The sequence below is a fragment of the Orycteropus afer genome, unplaced genomic scaffold, assembly GCF_000298275.1.
Source record: "Orycteropus afer afer isolate SDZICR_OR568_19922 unplaced genomic scaffold, OryAfe1.0 scaffold00079, whole genome shotgun sequence".
Classification (NCBI taxonomy): Eukaryota; Metazoa; Chordata; class Mammalia; order Tubulidentata; family Orycteropodidae; genus Orycteropus; species Orycteropus afer.
In genome coordinates, this window is record NW_006921666.1 from 5,168,816 (window position 1) to 5,184,184 (window position 15,369).

The 15,369-nt window shown below is 47.3% G+C and overlaps 1 protein-coding gene across 1 annotated transcript in view; it reads right to left on the reverse strand.

Moving 5' to 3' along the window:
• Positions 1-15,369, reverse strand: part of ESRRB (estrogen related receptor beta) — a 66,507-nt gene that overhangs the window by 42,143 nt on the left and 8,995 nt on the right. The window contains exon 2 of the mRNA XM_007941346.2: positions 8,161-8,277. Within this exon, the coding sequence (XP_007939537.1) occupies positions 8,161-8,277 (117 nt within the window). The remainder of the gene's footprint in view (positions 1-8,160; positions 8,278-15,369) is intronic.

Below are 15,369 nucleotides of genomic sequence, written 5' to 3' on the forward strand. Positions count from 1 at the left end.
ATGAGTGATTTCTAGGTTTCTGCTTCAGCAAAGGGTGAAGAATCATTTCTGAGATGGGGAACACTGGGAGTGGTGGAAGAGAAGTGGGGTGCAAATCCACAATTCCTCCCCAGACATGTTTAATTTGTGGTACTTCATAAGGAATCCAAGCGGAGATGCCAATAGGGCTGTTAGATATTGGAATCTAAAATTCAGGGACAAAGTTGAGGCTGAAGGATTAAAATTAAGTCTTCTATGTCAAGTCATAGATCTGGAAGAGATCATCTGAAGGGTATAGGTAGAAAAGAGGGCTCAGTCCCAAGCCCCAAATAACTCCAAAATGTCAGGAAGAGGACTCTGCAAAGGAAGTAAGAGATGGAAGGAGAAAACTAGGTGAACATGATGTAAGAGAAGTTAAGAGAAAAGGGTATATGGAGGAATAGTCAAGTCTTTGGAATATTGCTAAGAGGCTGAGTAAACTGAAAACAGAGAGGTGCTGGGTTTGGCGACTCAGAGGCTATGAGAGCCTTGACTAGTACAGTTAGAGTAGTGCAGGGGTGTGGTCAGGACTGATGCCAGAACAGAGTGGACTGAGGGATGTCCAGTTCATCATACCCAAAGAGGATTTTAATCCTTATCCCCAAGAGGATTAAAGACAAATACGTAAGGCAGCCCTGGTGGTGCAGCAGTTAAAGCATTAGGCTGCTAACCAAAAGGAAAGTGGTTCAATCCCACTAGCCATGTCATAGGAGAAAGATGTGGCAGTCTGCTGCTATAAAGATTACAGCCTTGGAAACTCTATGGGGCAGTTTTACCCTGTCCTATAAGGTTGCTATGAGTTAGAATTGACTCAAAAGCAATAGGTTTGGTTATTTTTTATGTAAATCTCATTAGGAAAACATCTTTACAATAGCAGGTTAGGAAAAGAGTTTTTAAATCATACATAAAAGCATAAACCATAAATGAAAAGAGTGAAACATTTATTAAAATTATTAACTTCAGTTCATTGAAAGATTCTTTAACCATAAGGAAAAAGCAAGTCACAAACAGGGAGAGGATTTCTGTAACACAAATGGCTAAAAAAGAACTACTATCCAGAAAACACAGACCCATGAGCAGGTAGGTTTAGGGATTCAGTAACAGGAAGTTAAAGAATTTCCCATTTGCTTCCATTTTTCTTAAGAAAATAGAAAGCAGGGTCATCAATCAAAGAGTGGGGAGACAGTCTATGGGAGACTCAAAATTGCCCTCTGGACCACATACGAACATCATCAGTTTTACGACATGATGAAGAATCTCTCAAATCAATGACCACCATCACACAGCTTTAGGGGCTTTTCCTAAAGAGTCAGGAGCAAGTTGAAAATGGCCACCATTATTATTCCCATTTTACAAAGGAGGAAAGGACAGCCTCAACACTTCCCCACCAGAGGCCAATGCATTTGGGTGGCCTACAGGCACATGGGAAGCACCTGTGAGCAGTCAGGTGTGTGCGTCTGTGTCACACGTACATGTGTATGGAAGAAAGGGTGGTTCTGGAGGCTACAGACATACAGCAGAGTTCCTGGGTGGAGCTCAAAACTCCCCTCTGAAGTGCTAAAGTTGGTTTATTTCAGAAGACTAATATATTTTGGAAAAGAAAAAGAAGTTTTTAAAAGCAAGCCATCTCTCATTCTCTTCATTCACAGGGCCACAAAAGTGGTATTTCTGGCATTGGGCTAGAGGCAGAAAACTCTATAAATACAAAGCCATTAAATCTCATGCAGTGGGAACCTGATCAGGGCCTCCTTTTAATTTCCTGACATGAGCTGGCCACTAACCCAATTACCCAGAATCCCCAGAGGAACCTTCCGCCTTCCCAACAAGCACAAAGAAGGAGTGAGAGCATATTGCATGGATGTCAGCCCAGCTTTCACCGAAATCAAATATCTTTCAGAAAACGCTTGGGGAAAAGGAGCTAGGAGCTGTGGGGGAGGGGAATGAAGCAGACCTGCGAGGCTGGTGGCTTGAGGGGGTGAAGTGAGGTGAGGAGAATATGAGGTCTGCAGGGACAAGCTGACTGGGGAGAGGTGTTGGGACTCCCAGAGCCATCCTGAAGGCTTGGGAAGCACTGCTCATCCACCATGAAATGCAGTACATGGTGTTCCAAGTTCTTCTGGAACTTACTTTTGAGGCTGAGTCAGTCCACATCTTAGCCATGCTGTGAGCCCACTTCCCAGGAAAGAGTTTCTCCACTGTCTTTCCAGAGGAACCTCTTGACAGGACGGGTCTAGTCCAAGATGGACACCACCATCTAAGATTCTCACCAGCAAATCCAGGAAGAAAATCAGGGCCTCTGGATACCAGGTGCCTCACCCAACACACTGAGCAGGTTGCTGAGAAGTTGAGTGCGAGCAAAACTATCTCTGAATCTAATACTAGTTTAATGCACCAGAAAGCTGACATCTTAAAGCAATTCCACAGTGGATTCACCAGAAGGCATCCTCTCATACGGTCCCCATCTAGACCTGGTGACGCAGAGCAGGTATCAACACTGCTGCTCTGCACAAGGAGGTCAAGTGAGAAATAAGAGTACAGCAAGGGTATCTCAGAACCAGGAGTAGAACACAGGGCACCAACTCCTAACCCAGTTCAGATTTTGTACACAATTCTTTTGTAGAGAGAATGTTTTTTTTTTTTTAAATAAACATACAGATCTTCATACACCAGATTTGCTTAAGGCAAGACAGATGTTTAGACATTGCCTACATCCCATAGCCTACTTGAATGTCCAAGGGCAGCACAGGGATCAGTCCAGGAAGTAGCCCAGGAATGATCCTGGCCATTCTGAGGATCAAAAAAGCTTTGATGCCTGGGTGGACAGCAGTCTCAAGGGCAAGGGTGAATCAGACAAAGCTAACATCTGACCTTTCCCTTGGCAGTTGCTGGGCTTCCCAAATCATGAAGTAGGCGCTCAGAGTGTTTTATCTGAGAAAGAAAAAATTATAAAAGATATCTAGAACTGCTGGCTAGGAGAAGTGAACAGCGTCTGCAGATATGGAGGTGAGACGGGGGAGGAAGAAGGAAGGCAGCATTCACATTACTTCCTCCCTGGCTTCCCACCCAGGGCAGATTACCCAATAAACAAGTTTAATATGCAAACCTGTTCACCACGGTTTAGCAAGTAAGCACACATAAGCCCATGCTTACCTTGCTCACTGGGTATGGGTACTCTGTCCTGTCAGGTATTGTAAATTTGAAAGGAAGCTTTGATTCTGTAGGAAGATGATGTAGGGTGGGGTCAGAGACATGTCAGCCATACCCACAAGCAGAATCTTTGATGTGGCAAAAAATGTGAAACCGTTCACTACCAATTAGCAAATGAATCCATACTAACCTTGCTTATTGGGTAATCTGACATTGCTCCCACCCCTCCTATAAGATCCAGGACCCCCCACTCCTCAAGGCCTGAGGCCCACTGTGGGCCCAGAAGGATGGGGAGCAGCCTGGAGGGAGGTGGACGTTTTCCTTAGAATTAAATCAGAGCTGAGGAGAGAGGATGAGGAGGAGGAATGGAGCCCGAGCTGGTCCCAGGGGCCTGGGCCCCCCAAGCTGAGGAGGGGAGGGAACACCCAAACAAAAGCAGGAGCCACAGCAGCTGCCAAGAGCCCCCGCCTGGCAGGGACCCAGGCTCCTATAACAAGCCATGCGTCTCCTAAGGGGCCAGTCCCATCGGAGCTTCAGATCCCAGGATCTCATCCAGCCTCCATGGGGGACAAAAACGAAATGGAGGAGTTCTGCTTTGTCCTCACTCGAGCTTTTGTGTCCTCCTTCCCCCTCTGGATTTAGGGCTGCCAGCACTCATGGTGGGGGGAGGTGTCTTCCGGTGACCATCCCTTCCTCCTCCAGACGGAGCTCCCCACAGGGCCTCCTCAGGCTGGGCCACACAGGGGGAACAGCAAGTTCACCTCAGCATCTGCTCAGCTCCTAGAACAGCCTCACCATCCCCAGCCCGAGTTAGAGGCCTTCCTGCACCCGCCAGTGGGCTGACCACAGAGCTATTTATAGTGGAAGATGGTTGGGGCATCCAGCGTCAACACTGGAGCTCACCTTGCCCATTCTTCCCACGCAAGGCAGCCCCAACTCAGGCCTGAGTCCTCCCCGCAGCCTCACACTATCATCCTGGGATACAACATGGGCCTCACTGCTCTTAAAGGTGACCCGGCCAGACATCTGAGCTGTCTGTTTTTGCCCATCCATTGTATGCTTAGCAACCTACTTCCCTGGTCATGTCCCCCTGTCTGTGGGGGACCAGAAAGCATCCACACTCTTTTCACAGCACCAGGTAGTCCCTAAAGAGACTCTCTACTCAGTGTTTCAAGAAGGCTCAGGGTTTGGGGCAGTCCCCTCTCCACCCTCCACTGCTCTCTCCTCACGCTCTTACTCCCTCTCCTGCTCTTGAGCTCAGTCTTTCTTCTACAAGGGAGCCTGGTCCATCCCTGACCCCAGATGTAGAAGTGAATGCTGACTTTTTAAGGGTGTGGACACAGCAGGAGAAGCTCTAGGTTCTGGGCTCCTTTCCACCCAAACCTGCATGTGACTGAGGGTAGGAGTGTCACCTCGCCTGGACCCTCCAGGATTCAATTTTGTCATCTTTGACATTCAGCATATACTGATGGCCAGTAAAGATTCCTTCTGCTCTAAGTTCCTCAGCTGCTGTAAAGTTAACAAAAAGAAGCCACATACTCCAACCAAGAAAGGCTGCTAGACAGCTGGCCCCCAGCCTACCCTGATGTCCTCATACCCAGCTTCCCAGAACGAGGGGCAGCTCTGACCTCAGGGACTGAAGAGGAAGAAGGCTCTCCCAGGTTCCCAGCAGCACACAGAGAGGATGCCAAGCAGCTAGCACCCGAGGCATGTTTCTGGGGACCTTTGTGCCTCAGTTTCCCCACCTGGAACACCAGGATGCTCTGGAGGAACAGAAAGAGTCTGGCCTGGAGTCAGAGACCTGGTTCACCCACTAGCAGGGCCAGCATTCAAGAGGTCACACTCTACACAGGGGTGGTTTTAAACTTTTGGTTAGCAGTCAAGCACTTTAACCACTGCACCACCAGGACTCCTTCTTTTTCTTTCAGCCCCTTCTAACCATCCCCACATACCTCTTTTCCTGCCTCCACCCATTGCTGGAAGGATCTCAGGGCCCAGAAGCATGAAAGCTGGTGTGTAGGAGTTTCCACTGACTCTTCTTAAAAGCTGGGCAAGGAGGAAACACGCACACACACACACGCGCATGCCCACACACACTATCCATCCCAAAATGGTATTGAGTGGGGTTCAGAAAGCTGAGCAGGTCAATAGGGATGGTGAAGAAGGAGGGGAACTAGGGCAGCGCTACCCAACAGAAACACACCATGAACCACAGTGTCATTTCACATTTTCTGTTGCTGTTATGTGCCATAGAGTTGGACCTGATTCATAGCGACCCCTCCTTGGGTTTCCAAGGCAGTATCACTATGGAAGTAGATCACCCAACCTTCCCTCCGAGGAGTGGCTGATAGGTTTGAACCGCCAGCCTTCTGGTTAGCAGTCAAGTGCCTTAGGCACTACACCACCAGAACTCCTTCACATTTTCCAGTAGCCTCATTTAAGGAGCTCTCATGGTGTAGTGGTTAAGGCATTTGGCCACTAACTAAAAGGTCAGTGGTTTGAACCCACCAGCTGCTCCATAAAGATTTACAGCCTTGGAAACCCAATAGGGGTCGCTATGAGTTGGAATCAACTTGATGCCACTGAGTTTGGCTTTTTTATTTTTTTTTTCAATTAATCTTATTATTATTATTATTACTTTTAAAATATATTGTCATTTGGGTGAGAGTTGTACAGAGCAAACTCATTTTCCATACAGCAGTTCATATACACTTTGTCTCATGACATTGGCTGCAATTTTCCACAATGCAACAGCTCTCTTCCCACTTCCTCCCCACAGTTACTTCTTCCCTGTGTCCTTCCCTCCCATGCACTCCTGCTCCCTGAGCTGTCTGTTTCCTTGTCCATACACAGTCCTTCTATTCTCCCATGATTGATTTTTCTGAGGCATGTACACAGCCCTTCTTTTCTCCCATGATTGTTCTCTACAAGGAGTGTATCTACCTAGTGTAAATGTTCACCTCATATGCCCTTCTTTTGTTTGCCTGGAAGCCACAGGTGTGGGTTCAATTCCAGACCTAAAGGGCAGATAGGTGCTGCTCTATCAGACCAGCAAACCTGATCCCTTTTTTTTTTTAATGATCTTGAATTTTGTCCCACTCTATCCAGGATCTCCTACATAGATCCCCCTCCGAGTGGTTGACAGTGGTGGCTGGAACCATCTAATTCTGGTCTCATAGTCATATAGGCTGAGGATCACATGGTGTACCGATTACTTGGACTAACTGTTTCCGTGTATCTTTGGTTTCCTTCATTCTTCTTTGCTCTGGACGAGGAGAGACCCATCCTCGCATCTAGATGGATGCTTGCAAGCTCATAAGATCCATTCGCTACTCGCCAAAGTAGAAGGTAGAACAATGTTTTTGTGTAGTATGTTATGCCAATTGAGCCTGATGTCCCCTGTGATCATGGTCCCACCCCCATGGGTCCAACTACTTTCTCCCTCTGGGCAGTTGGCTGGGGTCAAGAACTGACTACAACCTTGTCTCTTGTCAGCTCTACTATATACCTGGGAATTCTTATAGAATATACAAATACACTTGTAGAACATTATCTGCCAACCCTATACATGGTCGTGGGCACACTCCCTCTTGCACAGACATATCTAATTGTTCAGCCTGTCCACCATCTATCCAGCCATATATCAATATTTGCCATCACTGACAATGCAGTACTGTATGTGCAAAAGGGTTCACATCTGTACCTCCTATGCACCTGTCTTCCTCTTCCTCAGTGTTACCGTGTTGATCACTCATATTTGGTACACTGCCCTTCCCTTCACCCAGATCAACACTTGTCTCTATCTATCTATCAGTGTTCCCTCCCCTCCCTTCCCACCCCTGGTAACCAACAAAGAGCACTTCCTTGAGTTTGGTTTTTTGTTTTTTTTTAAGTAGCTTTGTTTAAAAAGGTAAAAAGAAGCATGTGATATTCACTTCATAAAATATTTTCTTTTACCTCAATATATCCAGATTATCAGCTCAACGTGCAATCGGTTTTTTAAAGTTATTACTGCAATATTTTACACTTATTCTTTTGATTGTTATACTGTTGTTACTGAGTACTGTCAAGCCAATTTTGACTTGATGTGCCCCCATGTGACAGCACAGGACTGTTCCACAGGGCTTCCTAAGTTGTAATCTTTACAGGAACTGATTGACAGGCCTTCCTCCAGTGGAGCCACTGGGCAAGTTTGAACAGCCAACATTTGTCAGCTGCCAAGCGCTTAACCATTGTGCCACAAGGGCCCCTACATCTTCAAAATCATGTGTATTTTACACTCACAGCTGATCTTAGTTCGGACTAGCCACATTTCAAGTGCCCAACAGCTACATCGTGGCTACCATATTGGACAGTGCAGCTCAAGTGGAGAAAGAGACAAAAAGGAAAGGGAAAGAAGACAGGGAGACCAGGAGATGGGAGTGGGGAAAGTCTTCACCAGGTGAGAGAGATGGCCACCTACCGGGATGCAAAGGCCACTCTTTGTAGCTAAAGGGTCAGTTACTGATCTTTCTGAGCCTTTTCAGCCCCAAAACCCTATGGGGCTCTGGGAGGTTAAACAGCAGGTTAAACAGCCCTCCCCAGAAGGAGAGCCTTCCTGAGAATGTCAGGCCAGCTTTCTTGGTCCCAAATGAGGTCAGGCATCCCCAGGCCATTTCTCAAAAGATCCTTAATGAAGAACTTGCAATGTTTGCCTTCCTAACCCTATGTCTACCCCAGAGGAGAGAGAAAGCTACGTGGAGTTGTAGGCTCAAAACTGGATTACAGGGCAAGTGGAACCAGAAAGGTGGTCATGTGGGGGGCAGCATCCTAACCTGGGGCCTGTGGGTGATCTCTAGGGTCTGCCGTCTATGGAGCCAGGTGTGCGCACACTGTCTTGGGAGCAGGCCCACACCTTGCCTGGCATGCAGTCATGTCTGAAACTCCCAAACGAAAAAAGCCTCACCCAGGCCCCAGGCCCTCTCGGCAGCCCAGGTGGGCCGATGGGTCTCTTACCTTCCTTCAGCATCCCCACTTTGAGGCATTTCATGAAGCGACAGGCTTGGCAGGACTTGCGCCTCCGTTTCGTGATCTCACATTCGTTGGTGGCTGGGCAACTGTACTCGATGTTTCCTGCAATCAGATAGAGAGAGTTTGCAGATACCATCCAAGGGCCCCAGCTGGCCAGTGGCTGGCTCCAAGGCTGAATGCAGGTTAACTGGATGAACCTACAACTGCCCCTCCCCAGCCCAGGTTCCCCTAAGGCAATGGTTCTCAAAGTAGGTGCTCTGAGATGCTGCTGTCTCTCTAGACATACACACACTCATCAAAAAACAAAAAACCAAACTCATTGCCAGTGAGTCGGATCTGACTCATAGCGACCCCTCCTTGGGTTTCCGAGGCAGTATCACTACAGAAATAGATTGCCCAACCTTCCTTCAGAGGAATGGCTGGTAGGTTTGAACCGCCAGGCTTCTAGTTAGCAATCAAATGCCTTAGGCACTACGCCACCAGAGCTCCCCAAGAAACAATGCCAAAGGATCAAGAGCAAATGTTCCAAACTCTTTTCTGTAGGTCTGGGAGGGCCAGGTAGCCACTTGGAAAAACACTATCCTGAGAACAGTCAACCTGGGCTGGGGCATCAAAACCCACAGAGCTGGCACTTTATCCCAGGAACAGAATGCCCACTGTGCTGACCAGAACACCAATGCAGACTCTCTGAACTAGAGCGACTCTCCTCTCCTCACCTGCACCCGGCTGGGACCCCCAAGAGAGCCAGGAGAGACGCACCTCCAGACTATCGCCCCTACTCCCTTTCTCGGAGTCCCTGGATGGTGCAAAGGGTTAAAGTGCTAGGCTGCTAACTAAAAGGTTGGCAATTCGAATCCACCCGGCAGTGCCTTGGAAGAAAGGCCTGGCAACTACTTCAGGAAAAGGCAGCCACTGAAAGTCCTATGAAGCACACAGTTCTACTCTGACACATGTGAGGTCACCACGAATCAGAATTGATTAATGGCAACTTGGTTTTGTTTTTTTTTTTACCATTTCTTATCACTCTGGCCTTGTGTGGCTTCTTGGGAAATCATTTCAATATTCACATAAGCATGATAAAATTAAAAAGATAAACAAGCTGATCTTTTAAGAATGAGGAACAAACTGTCCATAATGCAAAAGATTAGGTAGGCACCTTAGGCGGCAGTGAGTTTATGTCAATGAAGGAGCATCAACTCAGAAAAGGAGGGTGAGAAAGGCTGCACAACTCAAAGAATGTAATCAATGTCGCTAAACTGAACAGAGCTCTGGTAGCATAGTGGCTAAGACACTTGCCTGCTAACCAGACGGCTGGCAGTTCAAACCCACCAGCCACTCCTCGGAAGGAAGGTTGGGGAATCCTAATTCTGTAGTGATACTGCCTCAGAAACCCAAGGAGGGGTTGCTATGAGTCGGGGCCGACTCGACGGCACATAACAACAACAACAACAAACAACGTGCACAAACTGCTGTGAACAAAACTGTGTTTTGCTGTGCATATTCTCAACAACAAATTTTAAAAATAGATATATTCTACCACAAAAATAAAACAAGCAGAAGAGAGGAAAACACATATGAACTGATTCCTCCAAGTCCTCATCTTGGCTTACAAAGCTCAACGGGATCTGCTCCCAGAATCCTTCTCTCTGTCCAGCCTCACCAAGCCTCTTTTCCTCCTTTCTCCAGTCACTCTGTATAATATATCAGCTCCTGAACTCTCAGGCCCCCAGGCTTCTGCTCCTGCTGTCCAGAGCAAGCCCACTGTACACCCTCCACCTCATTGCCCCACCGCTTAAATCCCACAGCCCACTTAGGTGGAAGTGCCTTTTCTGAGTCAACCATCCTCTATCTCCCCCACCTACACTGGTTCCTGTCTACGTTCCAAGTGGTCGGCACACACTAGGGGCTAAATACATTAAGGAAGGTGACTCTGTGGCAAGCTCATTGCTATCTGTCAACTCTCTTTGAGAAATCCCAGGGCATCTTCCTCAGCTGTCCATGAACAACTGCAGGGCACAGGCAGCCCAGGTCTGGAATGAGGGTTGCAGAGCTTCAACAGCTCTTGGGGAAATGTGTGGGATCATAAGAAAGTCTGAAATCTCATCTCAGGCAATAGATGTACTACAAAGTTTAATTATCTACCACTAGCTGAAAGGTTAGTGGTTCAAAGCCACCCAGGGGTGCCTCAAACACAGGTCTGGAGATCTGCTTCTGAAATAAAGCCTTGAAAACTTTATGGAAGGCAATTCTACTCAGACACAGTTGACTTCATGGCAACTGGTATACTGGCCAATATATGCAGGTCTACTAGAGCCTGAAAATTTCCTTTTGAACATGAAGAACTAAAGTTAATGGAAGAGATGATGAAGTAAAAAAGCTGAAGAGAAGATTTCAAAGGGTAGGTCGTGAAGACAAGGTGAAGTGCAAAGACTTGGAGTTGAAAAGCAAAAAGGAAGAACACACTCAGCATTTCTCAAGCTGAAAGCACAGAAGGAAAAATTCAAGCCTCGGGTTTCAATACTGAAGTATTCTATGGGCAAAGGACTGAATGACACCAACTGATGTGACCTGGCCAAGTGACTGGAAGACATACATATCTGTGCTCATTCCAAAGAGAGGTGATCCAACAGAATGTGGGAATCATTGAACATTATCACTAATATCACACACAAGTAAAATTTTGCTGAAGATAATTCAAAAACTGGTTGCAGCAGTACATCAACAGGGAACTGCCAAAAATTCAAGTCAGATTCAGGAGAGAACATAGAATAAGGGATATCATTGATGTCAGATGGATCCTGGCTGAAAGTAGAGAATAGCAGAAAGATGTTTTCCTGTGTTTTAAGGACTATGCAAAGGCATTCAACTGTGGTGATTACAACAAATTATGGATAAGATTGTGAAGAAAGGGAATTTCAGAACACTTAATTGTGCTCATGAGAAACCTACACACAGACCAAGAGGCAGTTGTTTGAACAGAATAAGGGAATACTGCGTGGTTTAAAATCAGGCAAGATGTGCCTCAATCTGTATGGTAAGCAAATAATCTGAGAAGGTGGACTAAATGAAGAGGACTGTGGCATCAGGATTGAAGGAAGACTCATTAACAGCCCGTGACACGCAGACGACACAACCTTTCAGCAAGCACTGAAAGTGAAGAGGACTTGAAGCACTTGTTGATGAAGATCAAAGACTACAGCCTTCAGTATGGATTCCACTGCAACACAAAGAAAACAAAAATCCTCACAACTGCATCAATAAGCAACATCATGATAAATTGACATAGATTGAAATTGTCAGAGATTTCATTTCACTTGGATCCACAATCAGTGCCCATGGAAGCAGCAGTGCAGAAATCAGACTGCACTGGGCAAATCTGGTGCAAGAGACCTCTTCAAAGTGTTCAAAAGCAAAGATGTCACTTTGAGGGCTAAGGTACATCTGACCGGGCTAAGGTACATCTGACCCCAGCCATGGTATTTTCAATCATCTCACATGCATGCAAAAGATGGACAATGATTAAGGAAGACTGCAGAAGAATTGATATCTTTGAATTATAGTGTTTACATAAAATATTAAATATACCACGGACTGCCAGAAGAATGAACAAAATCTATCTTGGAAGAAGTACAGCAAGAATGCTCCTTAGAAGTGAGAACAATGAGACTTCATTTCATGTACTTTGGACACGTTATCAAGAAGGACCAGTCCCTGGAGAAGGACATCATGCTTGGTAAAGTGGAGGGTCAGTGAAAAAGAAGACGACTCTCAGTGACATGCATTGATAGAGGCTGCAAAAACGGGCCCAAACATAGCAACGACTGTGAGGAAGGTGCAGGACTAGGCAGTGTTGCGTTCTGTACACAGGGTCGCCATGAGTGGGACCAACTCAGTGGCACCTGACAACAACACAGGAGTCCCTGGGGGGCACAAACGATTCAGCACTTGACGACTAGCAGAAACGTTAGCAGTTCAAACCCACCAAGAAATGCCTGGAATGATAGGCCTGGTGATGTGCTTCCAAAGGCTTAAAAACCCCACAGGGCAGTTCTACTCCTCACACGAGGGTCACCAGGAGTTGGAATCAACTCGATGGCAACGAACATGAACAGCAACAACAACTACAGGTGCTCCATACATTAAGCACCAAGACCGACCGAGTGCCTATTGTAAAGCACCCACAGTTCTGCTTTGCATACACTGAATCTTTCATTTTCCCAACAACCTATACTCTCCTCAACCCTATAGGCACCAGGATGTGGCAGAGCAGGTCTTGCACTCTGGCAGTCTGGCCCAAGTCTCTGTTCTGAGCTGCTAGGGAGGGAGCTGTGAGGCCCTTCTTGGCCCCACGTTCCCAGGCTATCATCACTCATGTCGCCTTGGATGCCGTTTGCACAGCGTGAATTTCTCAGGTGCCCTGGTCTGCATTGCTCAGGCAGGAGGATGGAGCCACAGGCTTTGCAGGGCTGTTGCTCAGAGCAGGGATCGGTAAGGTCTGTTGGCTTGGCACTAGCTCGAGTAATGTTCTTGACCCTTTGGGATTATGTCTGTGTGTGCATCTGTGTGTGAGAGAGACAGAGTTCTAATTTTATTTATTTATTTTTGTTCCTTTCAATTTGGTTTATGGCCGCAGCGGCTGGCTGCCAGCAAGGCCAGGCTGGTGGCCTTGCCTTGTAATTTCTGTAAGTGCCTCCTCGATAAAGTGATGAGATTAATTCATCAGAATTCCGGTGGTCTCTGGAGGGCGGCCTAGGAGAGCTCAGGAGCAGGGAAGGGGCATACGTGACACACACACGTCATGGTAATACACGTTCCAGCTGAGGTGTGGCAGGTTTGGGGGTGGGATCTCATAGGACACGGACATAAATTCAGGGTTCTAACCCGGAAGTGTGTACCACACAGACAAGTGCAGACTCTTTTTGGGCAAAGCACCTAACCTCTCTGAGGCTCAGTTTCCTTTCCTGTAAAATGGGTATAGTCCATGTCCATCTCATAAACTGTGTGGCTTCAGTGACAGAAAGCACATGACGGTTAGTAATAGTAACATCAAGTTTCCTTAGCTTGTTTTTATATCTGGGCCCAGCCAGCCAGACAAAACGAGGCTAAGTCTATACTAGGTGTCAGACATGAGGCCCGCCACCCATTTTGACATGTACACACATTAAGCTCTGTTTCCCACCTCTGACTTGGTGGCTGTGTCTGTGAGAAGAAGGTCGAAGGGTCTAGAAACCACTGTGGATGTCAGTGTGACCGTACGGTGAAGGGGAAATTGACACAGAGAGAGGCAAGGATCCAAGAGGCAGGGATTCAGTTCCCTGACCTCCACCAACTCTCTTTGATCCCGGGCTGTCCTAGAAGGTAGTCAGTCCCAGGGCATCCCCGTCAGCTGTCCTGGAACAGCTGCAGGGGAGCAGGCAGCCTGGCCCAGGGCTCAGGAGGGGGTGGCCAGGCTTAGATACAAACAGCTCTTAGGGACTAGTGGGCTCAGAGGACTGGAATCTGATCTCAGGCAATAAGGGTGCTGGGTAACATCTGAGCCTGGTCACCATTTGAAGCTGCTGGTGTGAAAGAGCTGGGCTGGCTGTCACTTAGTTCTGCTCTCTTCTTTATGTCACTCCTAAGGACACAGACTGTCCCTTTCATCTCTGTGGCCCCCACTGTCCTCAGCTTTCTACCCTCCCCTCCTCCTTCGTTGCTGGCTGGATGATCTCATCAGAGCCACTGGCCTTGGCAATCACGTACTTGGCCTCTCACTGCCTGTGCTTCACATCCTCAGATCCACCTGCCGGCTGGGTATCTCCAACAAAGTTTCCCTTGGGTTCCTCATACTTCCTCAAACTGAACTTGTCCTCAGGCAATCTGCTCCTCCTGACTGTATTCCTTACTCAGTGAACAGATGACTAGCCAGCCCACCGCTGAAGTCAGAAACTGAAGTGGTGTCCCGTTTTTTCCTTCTCCTCTAAGATCCTTTGCATTTTATTTCCTTCATATGTCCTCCCTCCTCCCCATCCTGCGTGGTCCTAGCTCCAATACTTCTCATGTCTTGCCTCAATCCTCATACAGTACCTCCTCTCACCTCCCTTTCCCTTTTGACTCTGTCCCCCACACTGCCCCTGCTGTGGTCCTCAGCCACCATTGACTCGATTCCCAATTCACAGCAACCCCATGCACAATGAGGTCGGACTGTTGTGATCCATGGGGTTTTCAATGGCTGATTTTTGGAAATGATCTCCAGGGCTTTCTTCCGAGTCTTCGTCTGGACGCTCTGCTAAACATAGTTCAGCCTCATAGCAACAGGCAAGCCTCCACTGACAGATGGGTGGTGGCGGCTGCATTTCAGGTGCGCCGACTGTGAAATGAGCCCAGGTCTCACTCAAGGAAAGTGAGAATTCTACCGATGAACTACCAATGTTCTCACACTGCTCTTCTAAGAAATGAGAGGGGAAAAAAAAACAAACTCATTGCTGTTGAGTCAATTTCGACTCAGGGTGACTCCATGTGTTACAGAGCAGAACTGCTCCATAGGTTTTCAAGTTTCCATAATCTTATGGCAATAACTTGCCAGCCCTTTCCTCCGCAGCATCACTGAATTCAAATTTGAAAGGCCAACCTTTTGGTTAGGAGCTGAGTATAAAACCATTTGTGCCGCCCAGGGACCTCCCACACTGTTACTAAAGGTACCTTAATAACTCTTTGTGCAAAACTCTCCAATGGCCCTCTGGCTCATAATTAAACCCATGTATCTGCCTACTTGACCTCCCACGAGCCCCCTAAATGACAGCACAGGATGTTAACTGTCTCAGAAGAACGGAGGAAGTAGAAATTTTAGTGGCTAAAGCGTGGGATACACATAAACAAGTCCTTTGTACTTCAGAACCTGGGTCACAAAGCCTCAGGCACCAAAGACTCCAAGACAGAGCAGAAGATGGACTGCAAGTGGCCACAGAGCTGAAAGCAGGGGAATTTGTCAACAGTGTGAATTTAAGGAGTGCGTGGTTGCCCAGATCCCTACTTCCACTTCCACGTGGCCACCAAGCATCCCTCCATGACATGACCCACATATGAGGAAGCAGATTTAATCTCTGGAAAGCTGAGGCTGAATACAAGGTGATTGAATATCCCCACTCCTCATTTACCAACTACCTCATTATCCGGCATTTCACATTTAGCAGAACAGTAAAAAATCTACTATAT